Source organism: Salmo trutta, chromosome 38, assembly GCF_901001165.1.
Source record: "Salmo trutta chromosome 38, fSalTru1.1, whole genome shotgun sequence".
Taxonomy (NCBI): domain Eukaryota; kingdom Metazoa; phylum Chordata; class Actinopteri; order Salmoniformes; family Salmonidae; genus Salmo; species Salmo trutta.
Window position 1 is genome coordinate 9,411,541 of NC_042994.1, and position 27,681 is coordinate 9,439,221.

A 27,681-nucleotide genomic window follows, 5' to 3' on the forward strand; every position below is an offset into this window, starting at 1 on the left:
AAGCCTGATTGGTTTAGTGCTGCAGAGATGGTTGTCCTTCTGGAAGGTTCTCCCTTCACAGAGGATCTCTGGAGCTCTATAAGAGTGACCATTAGGTACTTGGTCACCTCCCTCACCAAGGCCCATTCCCTCCCGATTGCTCAGTTTGGCCAGGCAGCCAGCATTTGGAAGAGTCTTGGCGGTTCCAAACTTCTTTCATGATTGAGGCCACTGTGTTCTTGGGGACCTTCAATGCTGCAGACATATTTTGGTACCCTTTCCCAGATCTGTGTCTTAACACAATCCTGTCTCGGAGCTCTACGGACAATTCCTTCGACCGCATGGCATTGTTTTTGCTCTGACATGCAGTCAACTGTGGGATCTTATATATGCATGTGTATGCCTTTCCAAATCATGTCCAATCAATTGAATTTACCAAAGATAAATGTTTCAAGTTGTAGAAACTGGTCTGAATACTTATGTAAATAAGGTATTTCTGTCAACCTAGTTTTCACTTTGTCATTATGGAGTATTGTGTGCAGATTGATGAGGAAAAAAATGTATTTAATCAATTTTAGAATAAGCCTGTAACGTAACTGTTATGCATTCATATTCTAGTTTGTCCCTTTAGGGCACCTGTAACACCCCCCTGTACGTACATTGGAATGCTTGGAATGTTTTGTCCTGTAAAACGCATTAAACAATGCCCATGTTAGTTTTTACTCCCATCTCATGTCCTGCCCTTACATTAGTTGTATAAATAATAGAGTGTGCTGTACAATAGTAACAAAATGTGGAAAAGGGGAAGGGGTCTGAATATTTTCAGAATGCACTGTAAATCAAGAGTCTGTTTGTGGCCCCTCATTCATTATGAAATGGGTTTAGAAAGCCTGGCAAGATTCCGTACAATCATCGCTAATGCTAAAGTGCACACGGAAAAAGTGTGTGGAAGCACCTGTGTGGAAACACAACTGTGTGGAAGCACCTGCTTTCAATAGACTTTGTGTCCCTTATTTACTCAAATGTTTCCATTATTTTGGCTGTTACCTGTACATTACATAAGAAAATGGAAAATGTAATTTAATCTACTGGCCTCAGCTTCCTCTAGTTGTAAATAATGAATGAGAATCAGTTGTGCTCGTGCCATATCCGCATAGCCAGAGCAAAGATCCCACCTAAAGATTACACCCGAAAACCTGCTGCTGTGCCCTGACCCGAGCGTGACTCCACCAAGTCACACACAACAACCTTAATCCATTGTGAGGAAAGGGCAGAACGCATGTTGTCAGGTCAGAAGAGGTTACGAGGTGACCACACAATGAGTCAACACCATTGCGTTTCAGGTCAGTGCTGATGCTTGGCGATGAGCGGAAAAAAGGCGGATGTCGCTGACTCGCTAGTGGATTTGTCTCGGTGTGACCTAAAACGCTGTCTTCGCCCTCATGCAAAAATAATCACGCCTGGAGGGGGAATCTCACATTTTTATGTTTATTGAAAGATTTGTTCTGGAAAAGAGCTTTGTGGAATGTAGAGAACAGGGGAGAACACGAGGTCAAGCTAAGACGCTTTAAGATGCACAGTCAGGAGTGAAAGAGGAGCGTTGAACGTGACAGAGATATCAACGAGACAGTATGTGAGGTCACTTAAAAAGATCCTCCAAATGTCAGCGTTTCTTCCGCTATAGTTCTTCAAAGCACTTCAAGAGTGCATTTGTGAATGAAAGCAGTGACATGCATGGTAGCCATGCTAAAAGTGCCATGAAAGAATGACTTAGGTCCATAGTGAGATTTAAACTTTCATGTCTCATAGTTGTTTTCCCCTGTGTCCAGTAACTTGATCAAAGTGTCATAAAACTATGATTTGTGAAATCTAAACGTTCATGTTTTTCCTGTGTCCAGTAACTTATGACAAATGCTGTATCTTGTGCTCACTCTTGTCTTGTATATGAAAGTTAGGGTTAGGTACATTGGGAGATTGAAACGTTCCTGTCTCATAGCTTTTCTCCTCCGCACTGTGCTCAGTAACACTTGAAAAATGATAATAATACATTTAGGGGGTGTTTATATTTGTCTTTTTACAAGTGTGTCATGGAAATGTGTTTCTTGTATAACTCCCCCTGAGACACCCGCAGGGAGTGGGGTTACAGCCAAGGTCACTATTGCCCAGCGCCCCTAGAACAATTCGGGTTAAGTGCCTTGATCAAGGGCCCAGCAACAGATTTCTCATCTTGTCGGCTCCAGGATTCGAACCAGCAACGTTGCCCAATGCTGTAAACCTCCAGGCTACCTGCAGTAGCTATATAGTACCTACAGTACCTTGGTTCTTATCTAACATCTTCATTTCACACAGTGGGAATATTTATTGACTTCCTAGTTTATTATCAAAAAGCCAGAGAGCCTAGATGGTGTAGTGAATCTGTTTGTGCATCAGAAACATTTCCCTGTTCCTGCTGTTTTTGTTTTGTTTCATGCGTGGACTGTTTCATAGTTCCTCTTCCTGTCTCTGTTGCCTGTTTCTCATTTCTCAAGGTCACTCCAAGTGTTGAGATAAAGAAGAAAAAACACATCTCCTCTCACCGATTGGACCCAGTCTGTAAATGTGAATGTTTTTCTTCCATTATTCATTCACGCTTGAGTTTCCACCCTCCTACATGTCTCTCACCAACGATCCACTGTGCTCTTCCGGCAAACACCTGCAAATATCTTTATGTACCCTTAATGTGTCAATTCTCCAAAAGTTATTTTCAATTATGCTTCAATGGATTCTGTTATTAGATGAGAGATTCTTCTACAGCCAATGTACCTTTAGGGGTGTGAAGTGTGTGTGTGTGTGTGTGTGTGTGTGTGTGTGTGTGTGTGTGTGTGTGTGTGTGTCTCAATGCCTCTGCGTTGTGTATATGTTCCAACAGATAAACACTCTGACAGCTTGTACAATGCCGGTCCCCTTTCTGAGATAAGGTATGCTGATGGCAGCAGATATTATTAAAAGCTTTATTTGCTGCCTTTGCCCTCTACACCTTCCTCTACTGACGCATTCTCTTCATTCTTTTTTCCCCCTCTTCATTTTCTCCTCCCTTTCTTTCTCTCTCTCTGTTTCTCTTTGGCGTGCAAGCGCTAGCGGAATGGATTTTCACAGTCGTCACAAAACTTTCAGCTCAGCTACTGTCTCTGAACTCAAAATGACGGCAGTTTGCTGATGGGAGGCTCTTGTTATTTATCTTCAGATGTGATTGTTAACTGTGTATATTAAGGGTTTAGAATAGCCTGAGACAATGTGCTATCACTGTCCCTTTTACTGTGGGCCTTATTATCGGTTAACTGTTTCTTTAAGGGCCCCCGACTCTGCAGAACATTTTCTACCACATTTTCTGTGTTGACTGCGCTTCTCTAAGTTGTTTTTCAAGAGGATAGAGATGGTTTTCTCCTTTTTAAAGTAAAAACACTTTTTCTTCCAGCACCTCGCAATGTGATCTGCTATGAGGAATGATAATGAAGAGTTAGAGCAGTTTGGGTGTTGAATAGTTCCAGTCAGCTATTTCCCCTCAACTATTCACTTTTTTCCTTTTTAGTCAGGTATTGCATGACCTTTTCACATTACCTCTCTTCATCTGTCTCTTATTAAGATCTCTGGCCCCACAGTCTCTCTGCTATCCAGCACTATCTATCAGAGCAATGATGGTAAGGCATTGCCCAATTCATGCCCATTGCGGTGTGTCTCTGCCAACCAAATCTCAGTCGCTAAACTTTCATTTTGCTTGTCGTGCAGAGGTCTCAGCATCCATCCAGACAGTTGATTCATCGGGTCTAGGATCTGGTGTTTGGACCCATATTGCATCTGTCATTCCCCTGCAGTCTGGCTAGGAACAAAAATAACTTGTAGTATCTCAAACAACAGCTGTAAAAATGTTTCACTGTGGATTCAGACGTTGTGTTTAGAACCCTTTAAGACTGGATGCCTGGGCTTCGTCTACGTTCAGAATAATGTTTAAGCATATCAATCAGAGGAAAGATCATGTTTAGAACCTGAAGGCTTGATCTTGCCTCAGGGTCTTCAGCTAAGAACTTTCCTGTTTTCTCTCTTCTCTCTCACAGTTGCAATGTCAGGTAAAGTTGTTCCTTTTTTGTTAACCACTTCTGACACTAACACCCAGACCATGTAAAAGTCTTGGGCCCCGGTAGAGTTTTTGGATAAGGTTTTTCCAATTTTTTGCCCTGGCTAGTATGTCTGGTGTCTTAGTTATGTTAGCACACAGTTACTATCTCTTTGGTTTGGTCAGTGGCCAGCCAAGTCAGATGCAAGAGACCAAGAGAGGCCTCAGTCTGTGAGCTAGCTGTGCAAGATAGATCACCAACCTTTAGTTTCGCTGCTGGATCAATACATGAGGACCTCTGAGTCAGTTGCGCTCCTGAACACCCCAGGCTTTATATTTTTTGTTTTGTGTGTTACGACAGACTGAGATGATTTGGTTTGGGAGTTTGGTTCCACTCTCAGATTTGAAGAACTGGGCTTTTTCTTCTCTCCCCAGAGCCTGGTCTCCAAACAATGCCTCTGCAAACCAACCACTTAAATGTTTTGCTTTACAAGCAGCCATCTGGCAAAGCCTCACAACAATGCCTAATGCGATTTTTGGTCACAGATACTTTTTTTTACTGTTCATTTGATGTTCATGAAGGAACATGCACATTGTTTCCCCCCTCTATCTCACACCTCTCTGAAATTGATTAAGTTATGAAAAAGCTCCTCACTTTATGTCAGGGAAGATGGAACCTGGTCAAAACACCGGGGGATTTGAATTCCGAGAAGAAACATCTGGGATTCTGGGATTTCCCTGGACTGTTATATGTATATGTTACATATTCAGCAATCTGCAGTATGAGGTACATGGTTTTAGTGTTTACGAATAATCTCAACATGAATCTTCAAACAAGATTTAGCCTCACTCTGTCTTACCTTTTTACTGTATTTTACCCCTCAGTGTTAACACAACAATATTACTTAGTACTTAGATACTAATCACTTTCACTGTCGGTATATTGTATTCTGAAGCAACTGCCTTTCATTGCTTGGAAAAGAAAGTTACTGGATTGAAGCTCCTAGTAAATGAGAGTTTAACTTTAGGATGTGAGAGAGGTTTTCTCTTGCCTCAAACTGTGTACAAATGGAATGGATGATTAAACTGCTTCAAGCACTCTTATTTACCTTCAAGAACTGACTTCTTTACTATGGTGAAAGCATTTCATCACTAATATCCACACTACCTCAAGGTTTCTTCCTCAATCCAGGCAGACACAACAGCAGACAGTGTAACTACTGCAGTACCTAACCCCCCTCTCTGATAGTCAAGGAATATTTCAGACTGCTGCTATCTTCCATCAGCAAGCCAAAACCCCATTAGTTTCAGGTGCCCTGGGAAGCGTTGTGATATTTCATAAACTGCTACTCCAACAGCAAGAGCGAGTATTAGCGCTCTACTATGCTGCTGAAGAAACTTCAGCTATGTTTCGCTCAAAATTGAAATTCTGAAGGCAAATTAAGTTTAGTCTTTTTCTCAGAATCTCCCTTCACTTGCAACACTGCTTCTGGCTCTCTCTGTCTCACTCTCCCTCAACACATTGTATCCAGACCAGAACCTAAACACCAAACACCAGATAAACAACCGTCTCGGTGGACAGGGGCTGATGAGGAAGAAATTATTGAATAGAAAATAAGGAAGGAAGAGAAGTGCCTGTTGTATGGCGGTGTAGCCAGGTTTAAACACCGCAATTGAATGCTAATTATGAGTACAGCTTCCTTCCCCACAGACACTCATGAATATGTATTCATTCTAGGTTTTGGATGAACAAAAAAGGCGCCTTGGAAATCAGACTAACTGAAAGAGGCCTATGCGTTATGGTTTGGAGGTTTGATTGAATGCACTTCTGTCTGATTGTATAGTCTTTTTGTAACACTCTCACACCAGAGCCTTAGTACTTGAGGATAGAACTAAGTGGTGAAAAGTAAAATGGATGCAAAGCCTACATACAATACCACACAGGAGCCAGCTATCTCTTCAATTTATGCTTGACAAGCCACTCAGGCAGGCAGCATTCTGTGTCTGGTCTGTAATGTCCCTGCCTGTCGCGGACATGAGAAGACTCTAACAGTATAACACAGCCATTGGGAGCTTCCTAGTGCTCGGAGGCCCGTTCCACATAATATTTCCCTCTCCAATCAGTCATCGCCTCATTCATTTCTCCAACTCTTTTTTTTAATATCCTGTAGAACCTGTCAGCACGCCCTCATGCAGTGTCTTTCTCTCTCGTTATTCTACTTTGTAATCATCGTGACCATCTCTCCCCGGCACTCAGGAATGAACTGGAATGAAAAAAGATCTTATTGTAATTTAAACCGAAACTCTATTACTGGCGGAGCTGCACTACTCTCTGCCGACTACGCCATCAGGAGAAAAAGACCCTGAAGACCTATAAAATATGAATACTTTCCCATTTGTCTTTCCTCACTCATACTGTAAATTGCACCGCACATCTGAAGGGGGTTAATGCTGAGTGGGTGTGGACTTTTTGCAGTCTTCAGATTGAAATAGTTAGGTAATCACAGGGACATGGTAGCTATTCTTAGGCTCATGCGAACATGCACACACAATCAGTGCGAAAATGTAGCCTGTCTATACAGCCATAAGTGGTGATGCATTTTCAAAACACAAGGTAGGCTACAGAAATAAACTGTGTTTTACACCTGCATTTTGAGCTGAAAGTCATTCATGTTAGCAGCCAATATCAGCTAAGGATATATAGTGTCACTTCTCTGGTGTCCAGAGCAAGCAAAATCATACGGCCTATTTTTAACGGAGGTTGCAGGATCATATGGAAAACATTTCTGTCTACACCATTCCATCACTTTGGAGTGCAGCATGCTTGCAGAGTGCTTGTTGTCAGCCGGGTTGCCCTGTTCTTCCTCACAAATGTCATAATAAATTGACGATAATATGTTAAATCTTCATCCCATAATATTGAAAGCAGCGTGATGTTACAGCTGTTTATCTTTAGACATACACTGAGTATATAAAACATTAAAAACAACTGCTTTTTCCATGGCATAGATTGATCAGGTGAATCCAGGTGAAATCTATGATCCCTTATTGATGTCACTTGTTAAATCCACTTCAATCAGTGTAGATGAAGGGGAGGAGACAGGTTAAAAAAGGATTGTTAAGTCATAAGACAATTGAGATTGTGTATGTGTGTTATTCAGATGGTGAATGGGCAAGAGAAAAAAATCGAAGTGGCTTTCAATGGGGTATGGTACAGTAGTTGGACACAGACGCACCGGTTTGTGTCAAAAACTGCAACGCTGCTTGGTTTTTCCGGCTCAACAGTTTCCAGGGTGTATCAAGAATGGTCCATCACCCAAAGGACATCCAGCCAACTTGACACAACTGTGGGAATCATTGGAGTCAACATGGGCCAGCATCCCTATGGAACGCTTTCGACACCTTGTAGAGTTCATGCCCCAACGAGTTGAGGCTGTTTTGAGGGGGAGGGCAACTCAATATTAGGAAGGAATTCCTAATGTTTGGTATACTCTGTTTTTAGCCAATAGGCACCCAAACGTGGCCTTTCTGAAATATGAAATTAGATCAATCAAATCACCAGGTAGCCTGTTCTGGAAAAGATGAGTCAGTAGTAAATCTCTAATTGTATTTTATATGGATGTTAAACATAGATCTACTCTGTTTTTATGAGGGAAAAATGTAAGAAATTATACAAGTTATTTTTGATCACTAATTTGGATATGTGTGGCCACCTTTGTGCTCCAATGCTCATGACTGGTCATTGGTCAACAATCAAGACGTGCAACCTTTTGGTTCTGAAGCATGGATGAGAATTTAAAGATGACTTGCAGGATTCAGAACTACAACGACAAAATGTGTATAAAACCAACAAAAAATTGGGTGGGGGGAAAAATTATACGACCACTGAAAGGTCACTTTGGAGACTGGAAAGGCAAAGGGGAATGTGCTCTGCACAGGTAGAGCCCTATTTGTGCACGTGCCTGTTAGCCAACAGCTCATTCCTATTGCTAAATAGGGCCCTCGAAGGCCCTCGAGCACTCTAGATTCCTGTAGTTATAAGGGTGAGAAAGCCAAGTACTGTAAGATGTACAATAACAGGGCTATTTCACATGACATGGTTCAAAGCCAAGATCATTTAATTAGGTCATCAACCTACCTTAAGATGTGGTTGTGGTTGGAAGCAGGTGTCAGTAAATAACCACTGTCTATAAGTCTGTATGTCTGTCTGTCTATACATTGAACTGCCTGTCTGTCTGTCTGTATTTCTCTCAGTCTAAACACATTTCTTTTCATTTCCAGATCAACAGACTATGGATCCACCTATGAGAGGATGAATGACAAAGTGGGATCTAAGACAGTGCTGAGTTACCTGTATGTCTGTCCATCCAACAAGAGAAAGGTAAGACAAACTTCAAAAGAGTGATTTTCAATAACACAACTATGACTAAGACTTAGAACTTAATTACATTTAGTTGAGTTAACTGGAACTGAATTGTTCAATGTCCATTCTCTGCTGCCGCTATTTGTTCTTTCTGGTCAAATCAAATGTTAACTCGAAGTGAAGGTTTGACGGTAGACTCAAATAAATATGATTTGAATAAATATTTTTTCAATATTTTTGTAGTTCGTGAGATAACCAAAGTTTAATGACCATATTTAGCTCACATTTAGCTCTCGCTGGCAGTTTGCCTGGACTTAGAAAGTCAATTCAAGATTGGTACCAAGAAACACTTACTCATACTGTAGTTATAGTCTCAGGACATTTACCATGACACAACACAGAAACCAAAAAGACCTGTTAGAAAGACAAAACGTATTCAAGAAAGATTCTTGTTGGTTTGTAGATAAATGCTGAGGCAAAACTAATTGAAAAAAGTAGGTGCATCTTCTCTGAGCAAAGTTTATTTTTGCTCTGGGAAGCAGACCATCTATTCCACATTATAACACAGGTGTCTCAGTCTCTCCTGAACACTTTCTAAGGGTCATGCTAAGGTCCCTCACTAGCAAACCGTCCATGAATAAACTTTTCTCTGTTGGTAATGTGAAGGTAAAAGGGCCCCAGCTGGCTTTCTGGGCCTCCTGAAGAGTCAAATCACTCCATAGATCACTAGCACTGACCCTGAAAATCCCTCCATGGAAAGAGAGGGTTTGTGGGATACCGAGCTGATGGACTTAACACAGGTCAGCCTTGAACTCAGTAATACCTAGGTCTGACCCTGTGACTATTTTCCCATTGGCCGGACTTAGCGATAGACCCTATAGTCTAGTTGAAGGTAGAGTATGCCCATTCAGCACATTTCCCAGGTACAGGGGTATAGGCTAACCGATCCAAAGACACACAAGATACGTGGACAGGCAGCAGATTAGCTGCAAGGGCCCTATCATCTCCCTTTTATGGTGATAGACTGAGGATCTTGTAGTTTTCTCCACCCCAGTTAGGGAATTACATTGTAGTAGAAGCTAGTCACGAGATCCCATGATGTCCAGATGCCCTTGTTAGGGCCATGTTTTGTAGACAACCACTATTGACCTCTGGCTTCCACCGACCAACAATCCTCCTCACCTTATCTTTTATCTCATTATGGATGGATGAGCCCAACTCTCTACTGGATAAGCTAGGACGTTTTCTCCTCATTCTATTCCAGTGGCCAAGCATAACATGTGTGTGTAGCATGGGAAAAACACGACGAGGATTATCTCTTTTTTTTTTAGATGAGGCAGTAATGACCCTTAAATCACCATGGCAAGATATTTGCGTATTTAATGCCTCAAGGGTGTTTTTTCTCCCACTTGAATATAGCATTACAATCGATTGGTTTCCACACAACAATATTCTGTTAACGTCACCGACTATATTCTCACATGATATCTAAAGGAAAAAAGACAGAGGCTTGACCTTTCAAGGAGCAGATAATAGATTTGAATGATGGTGCTGACATTTATCTTCAAGCTTGTGAAGAAAACACCCATCATGAATTGCCCTTATGCATGTTCAGCCTTATTCCGAGGTCTTCTGCACAGTTTGACTCACAGCCACTGATAATAATGAAGAGTCTAGCATTCTAGACGTATGAATAGAATTAATAGACATAGAATGAATAGACATTCTATTTCTATGGTTGTATCTAGAGTGATATCCCAATTCACCAGAATTTAGCCTTTTTATACCTTCCCTACAGACTGCTCACTTACAGATAGGCCGCAATTGATCTGTGTTTGACAAGATTATTCTGCTGTGAGAAATCCTCTCCTCCACTCCTCCCCTTGTTTGTAGTCAGCAGATGGCTCGAGCACCGCCCAACAGCAGGCTTCAGCCCCTCAGACAACACAGCAATGACTATCGCACTCCTCACTTGATGATTAGCTGGACTCCCACCAACTAGCTGAACATCAGCAGATAACATGCCGAGGTTATCCCTCCAACCTGTATTGATCTAAGCTTTGTTACCAACCTCACTCCTCTTTGTTCCCAGGAGATCAATTGGCAAGTGGATGTGGAGCAAAATCTTAATTACCTGGCGACGCGATGGTATATTTGATGACGTGAAAGTTATTGACGATGATGTGAGCTGTTACGTAACCTCCCCTCGAGGAACTTAGTGCCTGTTAAAACTGATTCAGGAACAGATGGAGATGCCCATATCCATATGAATCCACATAAACAATGTCAGAAAGGAAATGAATTCAATCTACTGAGAGATGGGTTATGAGAATGCTTTTAGTCCAGTTATGGTATTTGTCCAATACATTTTTCAAGACAAATCATGTTTGAACAGGGTTTATTCTTGAATATGTCACATGGCAAATAATATTTACCGTGCAGGAAGTTAAATCAGGTTGGTTTAAGATGAATCATCTTTGGCCGTTAATACATTTCCAGACTTCTCCAATTCCTTTTACTCTCAACATATAAAGTGTAATATTACACCTTCCAATAAATGCAGCAGTGATATATGGGATATACAGAGTACAGCTATACCCACAGCTATACAACAAGCCCTCAATAGAGATATGTCTTAATATGAAGTGTATTACAGTAATTATAAAGGAAGCATGGTTGAAAAGGACTCGCCTAAATTATTATTAGAGGGCTGAGAAATGTTCAGTGTGTCCCTGTTCAGTGGTGAAGAAACATTGATCCACCCAGACCCTTCAAGGACTTCTAGCATTTGTGCTTTCCCCTCTAAATGGTGAGACAGAGAGAAAGGTCCTGACAGAAGAATAAAAAATGCAAGGTGAAATACAATTTCCACTCTTAATAATAAATGCTGTCGAGTAATACAATATTATGAAAAATTATTAGACCTGACGTTAGAAACTATTTAATTACATGTGACAAGGCCCTAAGAAACTGGGAGAAATAGATGGGGCCCTTCACAGTCCCTCAATGACAATGGCAAAATGTGAAGTTGAGGCGAACAACAAAAAATCTAAGAAATATATTTTTTTTAAGAAAAAACTGGCAGAGTCCACAGTCTGTTTATTGGCTTTAATGAAAAACAATTTATCTAAATCACCACCAGGGAGAATTCCTAGTTAATAAAGCTGGGGAAAGAGGAGTGGGAAGGATTCCTAGTTGAAGCTGGAGAAAGAGGGGTGGGAAGGATTCCTAGTTGAAGCTGGGGAAAGAGGGGTGGGAAGGATTCCTAGTTGAAGCTGGGGATGGGGGGTGGGAAGGATTCTTAGTTAAAGCTGAGGAAAGAGGAGTGGGAAGGATTCTTAGTTAAAGCTGGGGAAAGAGGGGTGGGAAGGATTCTTAGTTGAAGCTGGGGAAAGAGGGGTGGGAAGGATTCTTAGTTAAAGCTGGGGAAAGAGGGGTGGGAAGGATTCCTAGTTGAAGCTGGGGAAAGAGGGGTGGGAAGGATTCTTAGTTAAAGCTGGGGAAAGAGGGGTGGGAAGGATTCCTAGTTGAAGCTGGGGAAAGAGGGGTGGGAAGGATTCTTAGTTAAAGCTGGGGAAAGAGGGGTGGGAAGGATTCCTAGTTGAAGCTGGGGTAAGAGGGGTGGGAAGGATTCTTAGTTGAAGCTGGGGCAAGAGGAGTAGGAAGGATTCCTAGTTGAAGCTGGGGAAAGAGGGGTGGGAAGGATTCTTAGTTAAAGCTGGGGAAAGAGGGGTGGGAAGGATTCCTAGTTGAAGCTGGGGAAAGAGGGGTGGGAAGGATTCTTAGTTGAAGCTGGGGAAAGAGGGGTGGGAAGGATTCTTAGTTAAATCTGGGGAAAGAGGGGTGGGAAGGATTCTTAGTTAAAGCTGGGGAAAGAGGGGTGGGAAGGATTCTTAGTTAAAGCTGGGGAAAGAGGGGTGGGAAGGATTCTTAGTTAAATCTGGGGAAAGAGGGGTGGGAAGGATTCTTAGTTAAAGCTGGGGAAAGAGGGGTGGGAAGGATTCTTAGTTAAAGCTGGGGAAAGAGAGGTGGGAAGGATTCTTAGTTAAAGCTGGAGAAAGAGGGGTGGGAAGGATTCTTAGTTAAAGCTGGGGAAAGAGGGGTGGGAAGGATTCTTAGTTAAAGCTGGGGAAAGAGGGGTGGGAAGGATTCTTAGTTAAAGCTGGAGAAAGAGGGGTGGGAAGGATTCTTAGTTAAAGCTGGAGAAAGAGGGGTGGGAAGGATTCTTAGTTAAAGCAGGAGAAAGACGGTGGTATTCTTGTCAATGACATATGCACTGCTGTTTTTTCCAATTCAAATCTGTTGCAGGGAAAGAAAACACAGCAGTTTGGGCTGTGACACAATCCAAGTAACGCTTTTCCCTTCTCCTTTTTCTGTCTGGGTTTAGTCGTTTATTATCATAAAGGTTAATTTCAGGTTAATGTCTTATTGCATTACATCACAAAGAGAAAGCATATCTGAGCTATGTATGTCTTATTAATCAATATGTCTATGGATTACTTTGAGAAAAAAGGCCCTAGTTCTATATAGTGGAAATGCTTTTTAAGGATATATCTGTGTTTTGAGAGTAATGAATTGTAATGAAAATGTATGCTTTACATCCCACCCCCAAAATAAATAATATTATACCAAGATATAGATACTAAACCAATAAGGTCAGATTTTGTTACAATGTAGTATTTCATTTTATATAGCATACAGGTTTCCAAACAAAGGGCTTCTTCTTAATTAAGTTGTGTCAATATTGTGTACTTTCACAGTATCTTTGGTTTTAAAGTATGAACATGTACTCTAATTTACAGAATTATACTTAATACCTACATTTGTGTTCCTATTATGATTTTAGTTTTACAGATCTTGCTCTGTTATTGCTTTCTCAAGAGGCAAATTTCTAACAAATATGCAACAAAACATTTACATTTTCACTGAATTCATGACAAAATGAAAGTAGAGACTGTATAATTCCTAGCATGGAAATATAAATCCTCTCACTGTGGTAACATTGAGCATTCCACAAATACATGATTCTTAATTGCACAAATATTTGTTCTTTCTCATCACAGATTTAGATATTGTTCAAAACAAATTGCATTGCTTAGACATGTAGTCATGCTTGGTAAATGCTGGCTACACAGCTGTGTTACAGACAACAGCCTATTGATCTACACTATATTCTTAAAACTTTATTCTTAAAACTTATCCTATTCTTTAACATAGCAACTTATTGTTGCAGTTGTGTTGTGGCCCCTCATGGTTAACTTATATGTCCACAGGGGTATTCTGAACCACCTCTATCTCATTAAAGGGAATGTATCTGGAGAGGGGTGACTGGAAGCCAAAGTGTACCAAAGAGCAGACCTGTGCGTGCACTGGAAGAGGCCAAAAAACCATGGCAACAGAGCGCGAGAGGCACATTTGTAAAATGAAGTCCAAAACAAAGTGAAGGTGTAAGCACTAGTAACAGCATGATGCATGCCAACCACTAGACCTGGAGTGCTGACATGGGGACCCCTTCTATCTCTCTCTCTCTCTCTCTTTCTCTCAATCTTCCCCTCACTCTCTCTCTCTCTTTCTCTCAATCTTCCCCTCACTCTCTCTCTCATAACTTCCCTTTCTTTCTTTTTTTATCCCTCTCCATCTCCTCCCTCCCTCTCTCACCCTCACCCCTCTTCTCTCTCTCTCTCTCTCCATCCCACCCCCTCTCCCTCTCTTCCAGATCATGGTGCTGACAGACCCTGAGTTTGAGAGCAGTGTGCTCATCAGCTCAGATGAAGGAGCGAGCTATCAGAAATACCGCCTCAGCTTCTACATCCTAAGCCTTCTGTTCCATCCAACACAGGAGGATTGGGCTCTAGCCTACAGCCACGACCAGAAGGTGAGCTCCATGTCATTTTCTCACCACAGTTGGTTGTTTTATACAGTATGCTTTGGATTCTGAACTGTGATACACAGTTGGATAAAACTTCAAGCTATACATTTTTTACCTCATTTCCATCTCGGTTTCAACGGCGCCGTATTGGTTTATTGAATATTCTTCTGCCATGATTTAATGATTTATTTAGCTGGAAGTTTTGATTAGAATATTGATTATTGTTATCCATTTGATGATACTTTAGCTAGATGTTACCTTGTTTAATTACCATGGCGATTTATTTAGAGCAATGAAAATGTTTGTGTTATAACATGATTCCAACTACACAGTAACTTTACTTGTAACTACTATGGAACATTCTAATATTCATTAGAAGATGTCAGCACTATTGGCCTGCAAACCACATACAGTGACTATGAAGTCCTTTACACCAGTGCTCTCATCTGTAACCTTCACTGTACAGTAGTCTCATGTTGAGGAGAGCTCTGTACCCCCCATTCACACACAGGTCACATCCCATATAACCTCCGGTGAAGAAGACCTACCATTATGGCCAATGAGTCTTACCTGGCTACTAAGATGGCCATCACATAGGGAAGTCTGGTTGAGGTGGAGGAGGGAGAAGACTGACAACTTGGGTTGCTAACTGACCCCAATATCAGTCATAAAAATTAAACCTGGTCAGATCCAGAGGTTGTAATTTGTTACGCTTTCGGTCTGTGATGGCCTTTGTTTTAGAATGCCGTCTATGCGAATTTGAAACAGAACCTTTTCGGCTGTTTAATATACACTATAGATGTTGGTGATATTTTGTTTGCATCAAAATGATGAACCATTGTGGACATGGAACTCTCTCAGAAGACATACCTTTGTGGACATGGAACACCCTCAGAAGACATACCTTTGTGGACATGGAACACCCTCAGAAGACATACCTTTGTTGACATGGAACACTCTCAGAAGACGTTCCTTGTTGACATGGAACACCCTCAGAAGACGTTCCTTGTGGACATGGAACACCCTCAGAAGACAAACCTTTGTGGGCATGGAACACCCTCAGAAGACGAACCTTTGTGGACATGGAACACCCTCAGAAGACAAACCTTTGTGGACATTAAACTCTCTCAGAAGACATACCTTTGTGGACATTAAAGTCTCTCAGAAGACATACCTTTGTGAACATGGAAGACCCTCAGAAGACAAACTTTTGTGGACATGGAACACTCTCAGAAGACGTTCCTTGTGGACATGGAACACCCTCAGAAGACAAACCTTTGTGGGCATGGAACACCCTCAGAAGACGAACCTTTGTGGACATGGAACACCCTCAGAAGACAAACCTTTGTGGACATTAAACTCTCTCAGAAGACATACCTTTGTGGACATTAAAGTCTCTCAGAAGACATACCTTTGTGAACATGGAAGACCCTCAGAAGACAAACTTTTGTGGACATGGAACACTCTCAGAAGACGTTCCTTGTGGACATGGAACACCCTCAGAAGACAAACCTTTGTGGGCATGGAACACCCTCAGAAGACGAACCTTTGTGGACATGGAACACCCTCAGAAGACAAACCTTTGTGGACATTAAACTCTCTCAGAAGACATACCTTTGTGAACATGGAACACTCTTAGACAACATACGTACAGTTCTAATGAAACGATTCCTTAGGCATTGATGCAATGTGGAATCTGATGGTGATTAGTAAATTAGATAATGTAGTATATTTCGTTGGGAGTCATTACAAGTGCGACTTTAAAACAGTCTGTTCTGTACTGATAACACATTGAGATGTTCTATATTCAAACAGCTGTGTCTCAAGCTTTGTCAGATCACTTTACTATTTGTCTTCAGTCTTTTTGTATTCAATACAGGTCAATCTTTATCTCTTTCCTCAATGTCTGGAGTAAAGTGTTCTATTTCGAGTTCTAGAACTCTGGGTGACCTCTCTTGACTCTTATCTCAGAACGTGTGGGCAGTGTAAAGACATGATTACTATTGATGTAGCTTTTCCTCCCTCTATCTGACTAAGGGCGATACAATTAGAGCGTTTGTGACACTTCTCACAAAAGTATGAGGGTGGAAAGTGCAGAAACAACTCAAACATAATACAGAACTTTTTTTCTTCTTGTTCTTCTTTGTTCCTCTGTGGCTTTTCCATTGTGCAGGTCTCCTAATTGACTTCAGTATTAGAGCTGCTTGTCTTATACATCTTTTGACAAGAGCTGTTATGCTAGACAACGTCCAAGTTGTTTAGTGCAGTTCAGTTATTCATGTAACACCCTCCCTGCTGTTAGATTCAAATAGAGAAAGCAAAGATGATATTTTTCTGAATGTGTTTATAGTCTGAGATGTATTGGGTTGGGGCAGGTAGTGGTGGAAGTCTCAAGGGAGAAGTGATGACGAACCTTTTAAAAAACTCAATTTTTCCATTCTTAACATATTGCATCTCGGCTCACACACCACGTTGGCCCTGCGAGAAAAGGCTTTGGGTCCCTAATGGATTGTGAAAGGAATATGTTCATCAAAACGGTAACTTGGTGGGACCGTTGAGTTCAAGTATTCAGTACACATTGCAATTGTCACGTGTGCTATCTCTCCGGCCTCTAGGTCACCAGGCTGCTCGTTATGGCGCACACCTGTCACCATCGTTACGCGCACCTGTGCATTATCTGACTCACCTGGACTCCATCACTTCCCTGATTACCTTCCCTATATATGTCACTCCCTTTAGTTCCTTCCCCAGGCGTTATGGTTTCTGTTTCATGTCTGTGTATTGTTCTTGTTTCTTACTTTGTATTATGTTGTGTTTATTTATTAAAACCCTCACTCCCTGAACTTGCTTCCAGACTCTCAGCGCACATCATTACAGCAATTACTGTGGTCACTTGGGGATATGGGGTTTTGATTTCATTATTTATTTAGAAGTGTTAATGAGAGCAGACAATTCACCTCAGAAAAAGCTGCTAGTGTAGATAAAATGACATTAGCACAGACAGACATTAAACATTGATTGTGCAAAAAGATCCAGTTTATGTCCATTTATCTATTGCCAGTCTATGACGAAGTCTAACAATATCTATCCTGTTTAAGTTCAACCTTATCTCCCTCTTCACCAGTCTTTTAATACAGGTGTTCTCTGTGTTTAATACCCTTATTCAGGTTTCTGGTGTTCTAATCAATTCGTTTTGGGTATGTCAAGAGGAGAACCCCAGGTGTCTGACATAACTTTGTTTTTCCCAAATAATGTTCCTGTCAGCCCCCTGTAGTCTCCCACTCAGACGCACAATGTCAGATGAAGAACGTCAGTCTACCGCATTTTTACAACAACCAAATCAGATAGTTGACATGTCGGAGATGCATTTATTCACACTTCCTTTCAACCTTTGAAAAAAGTGAGCAAAAAAACGTTTCACTTCAGATGTATCAACAGAAACAAGTCACATTTCTTCACACAGTCAAACGAGTTCACAGTATCCAACGTTCCAAGATAATAAACAATAATAATAACTCACAACAAGTGAATTTGGATCACCTGCATACACTATTTGCAGCCTGGTCACCCAGCACCACAAGTACATTGCAGGCAACCCAACACACCACCTAAGCCCCATTTGGGTTATTTGTAATTCCTTCCACTGGGGGAAATAATCTGTATTGCCAGACAGCGCCGCTAGAATAAAGCATCAGTGTATCTCAGGTATATTTGTGACTTCTCCAGTCTCTAACTCCCTTGCCCTACATTGCGTATGGGGATTTGATTGGCCCCTTGTCTGCATTAGGTTTGTTGGTGTCATGTCCTGACCAGTAAAGGGGCTGTTTGTTATTGTAGTTTGGTCAGGGCGTGGCAGGGGGTGTTTGTTTAGGGTGTTTCGGGGTTGTTTGGGTTATGTTCTATGTTAGTGTATTTCTATGTTTTTTCTAGTTGGTCTATTTCTATGTGGTGTTTATTGGGTTGACCTTCAATTGGAGGCAGCTGCTTCTCGTTGCCTCTGATTGAAGGTCCTATTTATAGAGGTGTTTGTTCTATGGGAGTTTGTGGGTAGTTATTTCCTGGTTTAGTGTTTGTTGCACCTGACGGGACTGTTTGGAGTCGTTTGTTTTGTATACGTGTTTTTTTTGTTTTTCCTTCTTCAAATAAAAAAGAAGATGAGTATACAGTTCCTGCTGCGTTTTTGTCCACTCCTTACGACAATCGTGACAGAACTACCCACCACAAATGGACCAAGCAGCGGAGGAAGGAGCAGCAGGAGGAATATAAGGATTCATGGACATGGGAGGAGATCCTGGACGGGGCAGGACCATGGCACTAGGCTGGGGAGTACCAGCGCCCTAAGGAGGAGATGGAGGCAGCCAAGGTGGAAAGGCGCCATTACGAGGCGTTATACGCGCCGATTGGCAAGTGCGAGAGACAGCCCCAATAAAAACATTTTGGGGGGGGCACACGGGGAGAGTGGCTAGGTCAGGTAATAGACCTAAGCCAACTCCCCGTGCTTATTATGGGGAGCAACGAATCATGAGAGCACCAGTGTATACGGAAGTGCGCACGATCTCACCCATGCGCACGCACAGTCCGGTGCGAGCGATCCCAGCCCCTCGCAAGTGCCGTGCTAGAGTGGGCATCCAGCCGGGTAGGAGTATGCTTGCACAGCACATCTGGCCACCAGTGCGCCTCCTAGGCCCAGGCTACCCTACGCCTGCTCTACGCACGGCAGCCATCAGGCCTCTGCACAGCCCAGTTCGCCCTGTGCCAGCACTCTGCTCGTGCAGGGCTACTGTTACCATCCAGCCAAGACGGGTTGTGCAGGTGGTGCGCTCCAGACCGCCGGTGCCTACTCATGACCCAGTGTATCCAGTTCCTGCTCCTCACACTAGCCTTGAGGTGCGTGTTTCCAGTCTGGCGCCTCCAAAGCCAGCGCCACGCACCAGGCCTCCAGTGCGTTAGCCCAGTCCAGTACGTACTGTTCTCGCTCCTCGCACTAGCCTTGGGGTGCGTGTCTCCAGTCTGGCACCTCCAAAGCCAGCCCCACGCATCAGGCCTTCAGTGCACAGTCCCCGTCCAGAGCTTCCGATGACAGTTCCACGTCCAGAGCTTCCGACGACAGTTCCCCGTCCAGAGCTTCTGACAACAGTTCCCCGTCCAGAGTTTCCGACGACAGTTCCCCGTCCAGAGCTTCCGACGACAGTGCCCCGTCTAGAGATGGCCCACAGTCCGGAGCCTGCAGAGACGGCCCACAGTCCGGAGCCTGCAGAGACGGCCCACAGTCCGGAGCCAGCAGAGACGGCCCACAGTCCGGAGCCAGCAGAGACGGCCCACAGTCCGGAGCCAGCAGAGACGGCCCACAGTCCGGAGCCAGCAGAGTCGCCCTACAGTCCTGAACCGGTGCAGCCAGAGTCGCCCATCAGCCCTGAGTCTCCAGCGACGCCCATCAGCCCTGAGTCTCCAGCGACGCCCATCAGCACTGAGTCTCCAGCGACGCCCATCAGCTCTGAGTCTCCAGCGACGCCCATCAGCTCTGAGTCTCCAGCGACGCCCATCAGCTCTGAGTCTCCAGCGACGCCCATCAGCTCTGAGTCTCCAGCGACGCCCATCAGCTCTGAGTCTCCAGCGACGCCCATCAGCTCTGAGTCTCCAGCGACGCCCATCAGCCCTGAGTCTCCAGCGACGCCCATCAGCCCTGAGTCTCCAGCGACGCCCATCAGCCCTGAGTCTCCAGCGACGCCCATCAGCCCTGAGTCTCCAGCGACGCCCATCAGCCCTGAGTCTCCAGCGACGCCCATCAGCCCTGAGTCTCCAGCGACGCCCATCAGCCCTGAGTCTCCAGCGACGCCCATCAGCCCTGAGTCTCCAGCGACGCCCATCAGCCCTGAGTCTCCAGCGACGCCCATCAGCCCTGAGTCTCCAGCGACGCCCATCAGCCCTGAGTCTCCAGCGACGCCCATCAGCCCGAGGTGTCCAGCGACGCGCCTCAGCCCGAGGTGTCCAGCGACGCGCCTCAGCCCGAGGAGTCCAGCGACACGCCTCAGCCCGAGGTGTCCAGCGACGCGCCCGAGGTCTTCTGCGAGGCGCCTCGGTCCGAGGTCTTCAGCAACCCGCCCCAGCCCGACAACGCGCCTCAGCCCGAGGTCTTCAGCGATGCGCCTTAGTCCAGAGACTTCGGGAGGGGTAAATAATAATAAGTAGTTAGCGGGGGTGGACAGGTTAGGTTGGGGAGTAAGGACGGCGCCTGAGCCACCTCCGTAGTAGGAGGATGGGGAGGGGGGGTGTAGCACAAGAACCGTCGGTGACGGTGGCCACCCTCCCTTCCCTCCCTTTAGTTAGGGGATTATTTTTGTGTTGGGGTTTATTTTTATTTAATTTAATTTTTTGTTGTTTAAGGTGCATCCGGGGTCTGCACCTTTGGGGGGGGGGGTACTGTCACGTCCTGACCAGTAAAGGGGCTGTTTGTTATTGTAGTTTGGTCAGGGCATGGCAGGGGGTGTTTGTTTAGGGTGTTTCGGGGTTGTTTGGGTTATGTTCTATGTTAGTGTATTTCTATGTTATTTCTAGTTGGTCTATTTCTATGTGGTGTTTATTGGGTTGACCTTCAATTGGAGGCAGCTGCTTCTCGTTGCCTCTGATTGAAGGTCCTATTTATAGAGGTGTTTGTTCTATGGGAGTTTGTGGGTAGTTATTTCCTGGTTTAGTGTTTGTTGCACCTGACGGGACTGTTTGGAGTCGTTTGTTTTGTATACGTGTTTTTTTTTGTTTTTCCTTCTTCAAATAAAAAAGAAGATGAGTATACAGTTCCTGCTGCGTTTTTGTCCACTCCTTACGACAATCGTGACAGTTGGCTATTACAGATAGCAGGATTACTGTAATTAGTCAATAGACTATATCTAAATGTTGTTGTGGAGGGGTGTCATCCTGCTGAGGATAAAGCTGGAGAAGGTGTTGTGGAGGGGGGTCTTCCTGGTGAGAATATATCTGGAGGTGTTTTTTTTTGAGGATGTATACATTTTCACTACAGCAGATGGATGGAGGTGTGCTGTTAAATAGAGAGAGGAGTGAGGAGCCAATGTGCCAACAACAAGGAAACAGATTGTAGCGTGTGTAAGAAACACAACTTTTTTTGTTGTTGTCAGGCCTCTCTTGCCATACACCTGTGTTCCTTTGATATGGTGGAGGTGTGACATCCTTTTGGTTTTTCATCATGTCCTGGCCCTCTTTATATTGAGTTTAAAGCCCCAGTTGATGGACTGCCGCCTCAATTCAAACCATAGGATGGACTGCCGCTTCAATTCAAACCATAGGCTGTGTGCCTTCCCTGTAGCTCAGTTGGTAGAGCATGGTGTTTGTAACACCAGGGTTGTGGGTTCGATTCCCACGGGGGGCCAGCACAGAAAAAAAAAATGTATGAAATTGTATGAAATGTATGCATTCACTACTGTAAGTCGCTCTGGATAAGAGCGTCTGCTAAATGACTAAAATGTAAAATGTAAAAAAATGTAGAGGAGTGTGTGTGTGACAGGGAGAGGGAGTGAAGATGATGAATTAAAGTTTGTTTATCTGTTTTGAAATAGGGCCTCCAGAATATTCTCACTTTGTTATATCAATTTACATTCCAAACCCCCAACTATCTGAGATTTCTTGACACTTGGTCAAAATCACTTATTTTCAATGAAACTTATTGGCCCATATTACAGTGACAGTGAAGGAGAAAACACTCTTTTCACGGTTTGCATACGTCCCTTCCCTGAGCTGGCAATTATGGTGATCTGACACTTTATTACACCTCTCCCACTTCCTCTCTTGTTTCTCCCTGTCCCTGCCTTTTGAATCCCCCTCTTCTCCTCCGCCGCAGACAGAAGTCAGAGTGTGCATCTCAGTATCTCGGCCAGGTACAAGGCTGACATTTACCTTTGCAAATAGGATCAGCTGGGTATCAGTGCCAGAGCTGCCATCATTCCAGCATTTTTCTGTGGGGAAGACATAATAGTCGACGTGATGGATTCTGCCTCGCCTCTTAACTAAAGTCCAACAGCCTCGTTCTGTGGCTGGCTCCACTTTCATATGTCACTAAAATGACCCGCTCTGCATTTTTTTCTTGTTTGTCAGTATGATAAAGTCTCACTCTGAGGGAGAGCGATAGTGAAAGGTGTGGTCATTTTGAAACCATTAGTGTTCATGGTCATTTGAACCTGCCAGACACAGTATTGGTTTTCTCATCATCTATTTGAAATAGGGGATTATCAAAGCAGCCTCCTCTTTCAGTGGAATGTCGATGTGGACTGGAGTTGGTCAATACTGGACTTGGTCAATACTGGAGTTGGTCTATACTGATTTTGGTGTATACTGGAGTTGGATTATGCTGGAGTTGGACTATACTGAAGTTGGACAACACAGAAGTTGGATTATACTGTTGTTGGACAATACTAGATTTGGTCTGTAATGGAGTTGGATTGTACTGGAGTTGAACTATACTGGAGTTGGATTGTACTGGAATTGGACTATACTGTAGTTGGTCTACACTGGAGTTGGACTTTACTGGAGTTGGTCTACACTGGAGTTGGACTATACTGGAGTTGGACTATACAGAAGGACTATAATGGAGTTGGACTATACTGAGGTTGGTCTATACTGGAAGACTATAATGGAGTTGAATTATACTGGGTTGGACTATACTGTAGTTGGACTACACTGGAGTTGGACTATACTGGAGTTGGTCTTTACTGGAGTTGGACTACACTGGAGTTGGACTATACTGGAGTTGGTCTTTACTGGAGTTGGACTACACTGGAGTTGGACTATACTGGAGTTGGTCTTTACTGGAGCTGGTCTATGCTGGAGCTGGACTACACTGGAGTTGGTCTATACTGGAGGACTGTAATGGAGTTGGACTATACTGAGGTTGGTCTATACTGGAGCTGGTCTATTCTGGAGCTGGACTACACTGGAGTTGGTCTATACTGGAGAACTATAATGGAGTTGGACTATACTGAGGTTGGTCTATACTGGAGCTGGTCTATACTGAGTTGGACTAAACTGGAGTTGGACTATACTGGAGTTGGACTATACTGGAATTGGTATACACTGGAGTTGATCTATACTGCAGTTGGTCTATACTGGAGTTGATCTATACTGGAGTTGGTTTATACTGGAGTTGGTCTACACTGGAGTTGGTCTATACTGGAGTTGGTCTATACTGGAGGACTATAATGGAGTTGGAGTATACTGAGGTTGGTCTATACTGGAGCTGGTCTATGCTGGAGCAGGACTACACTGGAGCAGGACTACACTGGAGTTGGTCTTTACTGGAGTTGATCTATACTGGAGTTGGACTATACTGGAGTTGGACTATACTGGAGTTGGACTACGCTGGAGTTGGTCTACACTGGAGTTGGTCTACACTGGAGTTGGTCTATACTGGAGGACTATACTGAGGTTGGTCTATACTGGAGCTGGTCTATGCCGGAGCTGGACTACACTGGAGTTGGTCCATACTGGAGTTGCTCTACACTGGAGGACTATAATGGAGTTGGACTATACTGAGGTTGGTCTATACTGGAGCTGGTCTATGCTGGAGCAGGACTACACTGGAGTTTGTTCTATACTGGAGCTGGTCTATGCTGGAGCAGGACTACACTGGAGTTTGTTCTATACTGGAGCTGGTCTATGCTGGAGTTGGTCTATACTGGAGTTGGTCTACACTGGAGTTGGTCTTTACTGGAGTTGGTCTTTACTGGAGGACTATAATGGAGTTGGACTATACTGAGGTTGGTCTATGCTGGAGCTGGTCTATGCTGGAGCAGGACTACACTGGAGTTTGTTCTATACTGGAGCTGGTCTATACTGGAGTTGGTCTACACTGGAGTTGGTCTACACTGGAGTTGGTCTGTACTGGAGGACAATAATGGAGTTGGACTATACTGAGGTTAGTCTATACTGGAGCTGGTCTATGCTGGAGCTGGACTACACTGGAATTGGTCTATACTGGAGTTGCTCTACACTGGAGGACTATAACGGAGTTGGACTATACTGAGTTTGGTCTATACTGGAGCTGCTCTATGGTGGAGCAGGACTACACTGGAGTTGGTCTATGCTGGAGTTGGACTATACTGGAGTTAGTCTACACTGGAGTTGGTCTTTACTGGAGTTGGTCTACACTGGAGGACTTTGCTGGGGTTGGACTATACTGGGGTTGGACTATACTGGAGTTGGTCTATACTGAGTTGGTCTATACTGAGTTGGTCGATACTGGAGTTGGTCTATACTGGAGTTGGTCTATACTGGAGTTGGACTATGCTGGAGTTGGACTATACTGGAGTTGGACCTTTACTGGAGTTGGACTACACTGGAGTTTGTCTATACTGGAGATGGTCTATACTGGAATTGGTCTATACTGGAGTTGGACTTTGTCGATACATAATATTATACTTTGTCGCTATTGTGCAGGGTTGGTCTGTGCTAAAACTTCCAATCAGATACTAAACTTGGGCGATTCTGCCTCATGTACTGTAGATTTGGATAGCAAGACAAATTGAAATAGCAAAGGTGTTTCTACATTATTGATATTACTTTTCCTGAGCGTCAATTCCAGTATATCTAACCTGTAGTGTTATGCTACACACCTGGGTGTAATTATCTACCTTTCCCATGACATTAATAACCAAACACAATCAAACGCCCAGAGAATGCTTTTTCATTAGCATTTTCATTCGCTCTTCGCTGCAATTCCTTTCCCACATATATACCACTTAGACATACATTCAGTGCTAGTTTAATTTGGCTGGGGAACCTTTGATGCCCTTGAGGCTTAGAACTGATTTGTTTAATGTGGCCCAGAGATTGGCTCTTTAGGACAACATTAGTATTGTACTAATTGGAGTGTGAAATTATAGGGAGTCGTCATTGCACAAAATATCATTGCACAAATAGTATGGAGGGAGGATCAAAGATGTATAGTTCAAAAGTGCTGCGTTCACCAGAAAAAGCCATGATGGAATTTCCCATCCACCTCCCCCCATCTCTAGTCCACTCCCCCACATTTCCCCTAATGATCGTAACTTGCCCAGGAGCCTATAAATCAGGAACAGCAGTGAAACTAAGTGTCACATCCTTATGTGGTCTCCACCTATCCTCTCTCAGAGAAAACTTACTTAGAGAGCAAGGTGACCTGGAAGTATAACAATAGTGATTTTAAGAAACATCAGGGTGCATTTTGGATGGAGGGCAAATTAAAATCATGGGGGCTGAATAATGAAAGAGGGAACACCCCAAAATGTACCTTGTACCTTTTTGTCTCTCATCCTGAGTAGAGTGATAGATGTTGCTAATCACTAAGGTGTTATATCATCAAAATCACATATACGGTTGTTCTCTTGACACTTTCTACCTCATTAACCTTGGTGATTAGGTTACTCCAACATTTGTTGCTTGCCATTGTTTTTGCTTTTCAAAACACACAGGCCACAAATAAATGTGACAAATGTTGGCTGTTCGCGCTTAGCTGAATGGATCATTTTTCTCCATTCCCTTCTCCCAGGGGGGCAGCTACCAAAAATCTAATCAGGAAATGGTAGGAATCAGCCTCATTGAGCGTGCCACACAGTCCCTCCAGTCCTTCTATAAGCAAACATTGCTTGACTTAATCCGCCCTAATGATGCAAATGTACGCCGTTAATTATTCGCCGCTGAACGTTAGCCCAAATGCAACGGGGGACATCTGTCTCAATAAAGTATGCAGAGCGAGAAAATAAATAGGAAAAAAAATGTTTTTCTATCTTCATTTGAATTAAAATGACAGTTTAAAAGTGCATAGAAATGCAATTCTGTGGTAATAATAGTAATATGTGGGATATTGCCTTTCTGTGGATGGGTTTCAGCTCTTGTCGTTGGAGGAGTCTCCTTCAGATAAGCTGGTTTAAATCAATCCTTGTCTAATAGGAGTCAGTGAATTTATAAATCCCAGAGTGCTTTCACTTACAGGATCTCTTGTCATTGTAATCCGTGGCTGACACCTTTCTGCTGCTCAATACTGATTTTTCATTCTAAAACCTCACGTTTCTGACATTGACAAGACTTAAAATAGATGTACTGTAATACAGAGAGAACAGTAAACCATTTTTCTGATTTAAGAGGTTGTGTTGTGTTAGCAGAAGCAACATCTGCCCCTTATGTGTGTTCCCAGACCTGTAGCCAGGAAGTAAAAGTTTAGTATCCAACTGTGGTTGTATTATATAATGTGGTGCAAACCCTGCAATGGAACACACTGTATGACAAAATGGCTTCCTTATGTCAGCAGTTTCACTCTTCCTCATAAATTGATCCTGGAAGGTGATGTTGATCTTGTGCCAAAATGGCCTCCACAGTCTCCAACACTGCAGTGCATAGGCCCACTTTGTCATGATGCGACCAGCAAGGTGCTGTGGTGTCAGACCCCAAAATGGTTCCTCCACAATAAAAACACACTCCTGTCTATTAATTTACTAACAGTATGTGCTTATCTACATCCAAAATGGCCTCCACCACCACCGCAGTGGCTTCCTTCTCCCACCCACCTTAGACCTGGATGCGATCCTGCAAGGTTATGCTGGTCCAGAGACAAAATGGCTGCTCTTTCTCTTCCTCCACTGTGGTGGATTTCTCAGCTCAAAACCCCTCCAGATGGCAGGTATCTTTAGTGCTCAGCCCACTTGTCAGCTGAAGCTGCAACAGGTCGGCTCCCGTTGCAGTTCACTGGAACCAGCAGGTCTTCTCAGGATACCTTTAATGGATTTTAATTTGAAACACACTGTCATGACAATGACAATACAGACCTCCATATTATCTTTAAAAATTGACTAGTAAGTGCCCATATTGCCTTTAGCAGTGGACTAATAAGTGCCCATATTGCCTTTAGCAGTGGACTAATAAGTGCCCATATTGCCTCTAGCAGTGGACTAATAAGTACCCATATTGCCTTTAGCAGTGGACTAATAAGCACCCATATTGCCTTTAACAATGGACTAATGAATGCCCATATTGCCTTTAACAATGGACTAATAAGCACCCATATTGCCTTTAGCAGTGGACTAATAAGTGCCCATATTGCCTCTAGCAGTGGACTAATAAGTACCCATATTGCCTTTAGCAGTGGACTAATAAGCACCCATATTGCCTTTAACAATGGACTAATGAATGCCCATATTGCCTTTAACAATGGACTAATAAGCACCCATATTGCCTTTAGCAGTGGACTAATAGTGTCATTTTCTCTTTGTTTATCTCGTAGCCTAATTGGATAACAACGCAGACATACCGAGCCTAAGTACTTAGTTGGGTATTATTCATTTGCATTGTGAATCACCACATGTTTTATCACAGTCTAGACATGCAAAACTAATATACTTACTT

The 27,681-nt window shown here is 43.4% G+C and overlaps 1 protein-coding gene and 1 non-coding gene across 2 annotated transcripts in view; both read left to right on the forward strand.

Moving 5' to 3' along the window:
- The window catches only part of LOC115177732 (VPS10 domain-containing receptor SorCS3), a 206,290-nt gene that overhangs the window by 102,559 nt on the left and 76,050 nt on the right, over window positions 1-27,681 (forward strand). The window contains exons 3-4 of the mRNA XM_029738669.1: window positions 8,351-8,450; window positions 14,149-14,307. Of these exons, the coding sequence (XP_029594529.1) occupies window positions 8,351-8,450; window positions 14,149-14,307 (259 nt within the window). The remainder of the gene's footprint in view (window positions 1-8,350; window positions 8,451-14,148; window positions 14,308-27,681) is intronic.
- trnat-ugu (transfer RNA threonine (anticodon UGU)) lies at window positions 21,607-21,682 on the forward strand. Its single transcript has one exon. It is a non-coding gene; the product is annotated as a tRNA-Thr (tRNA).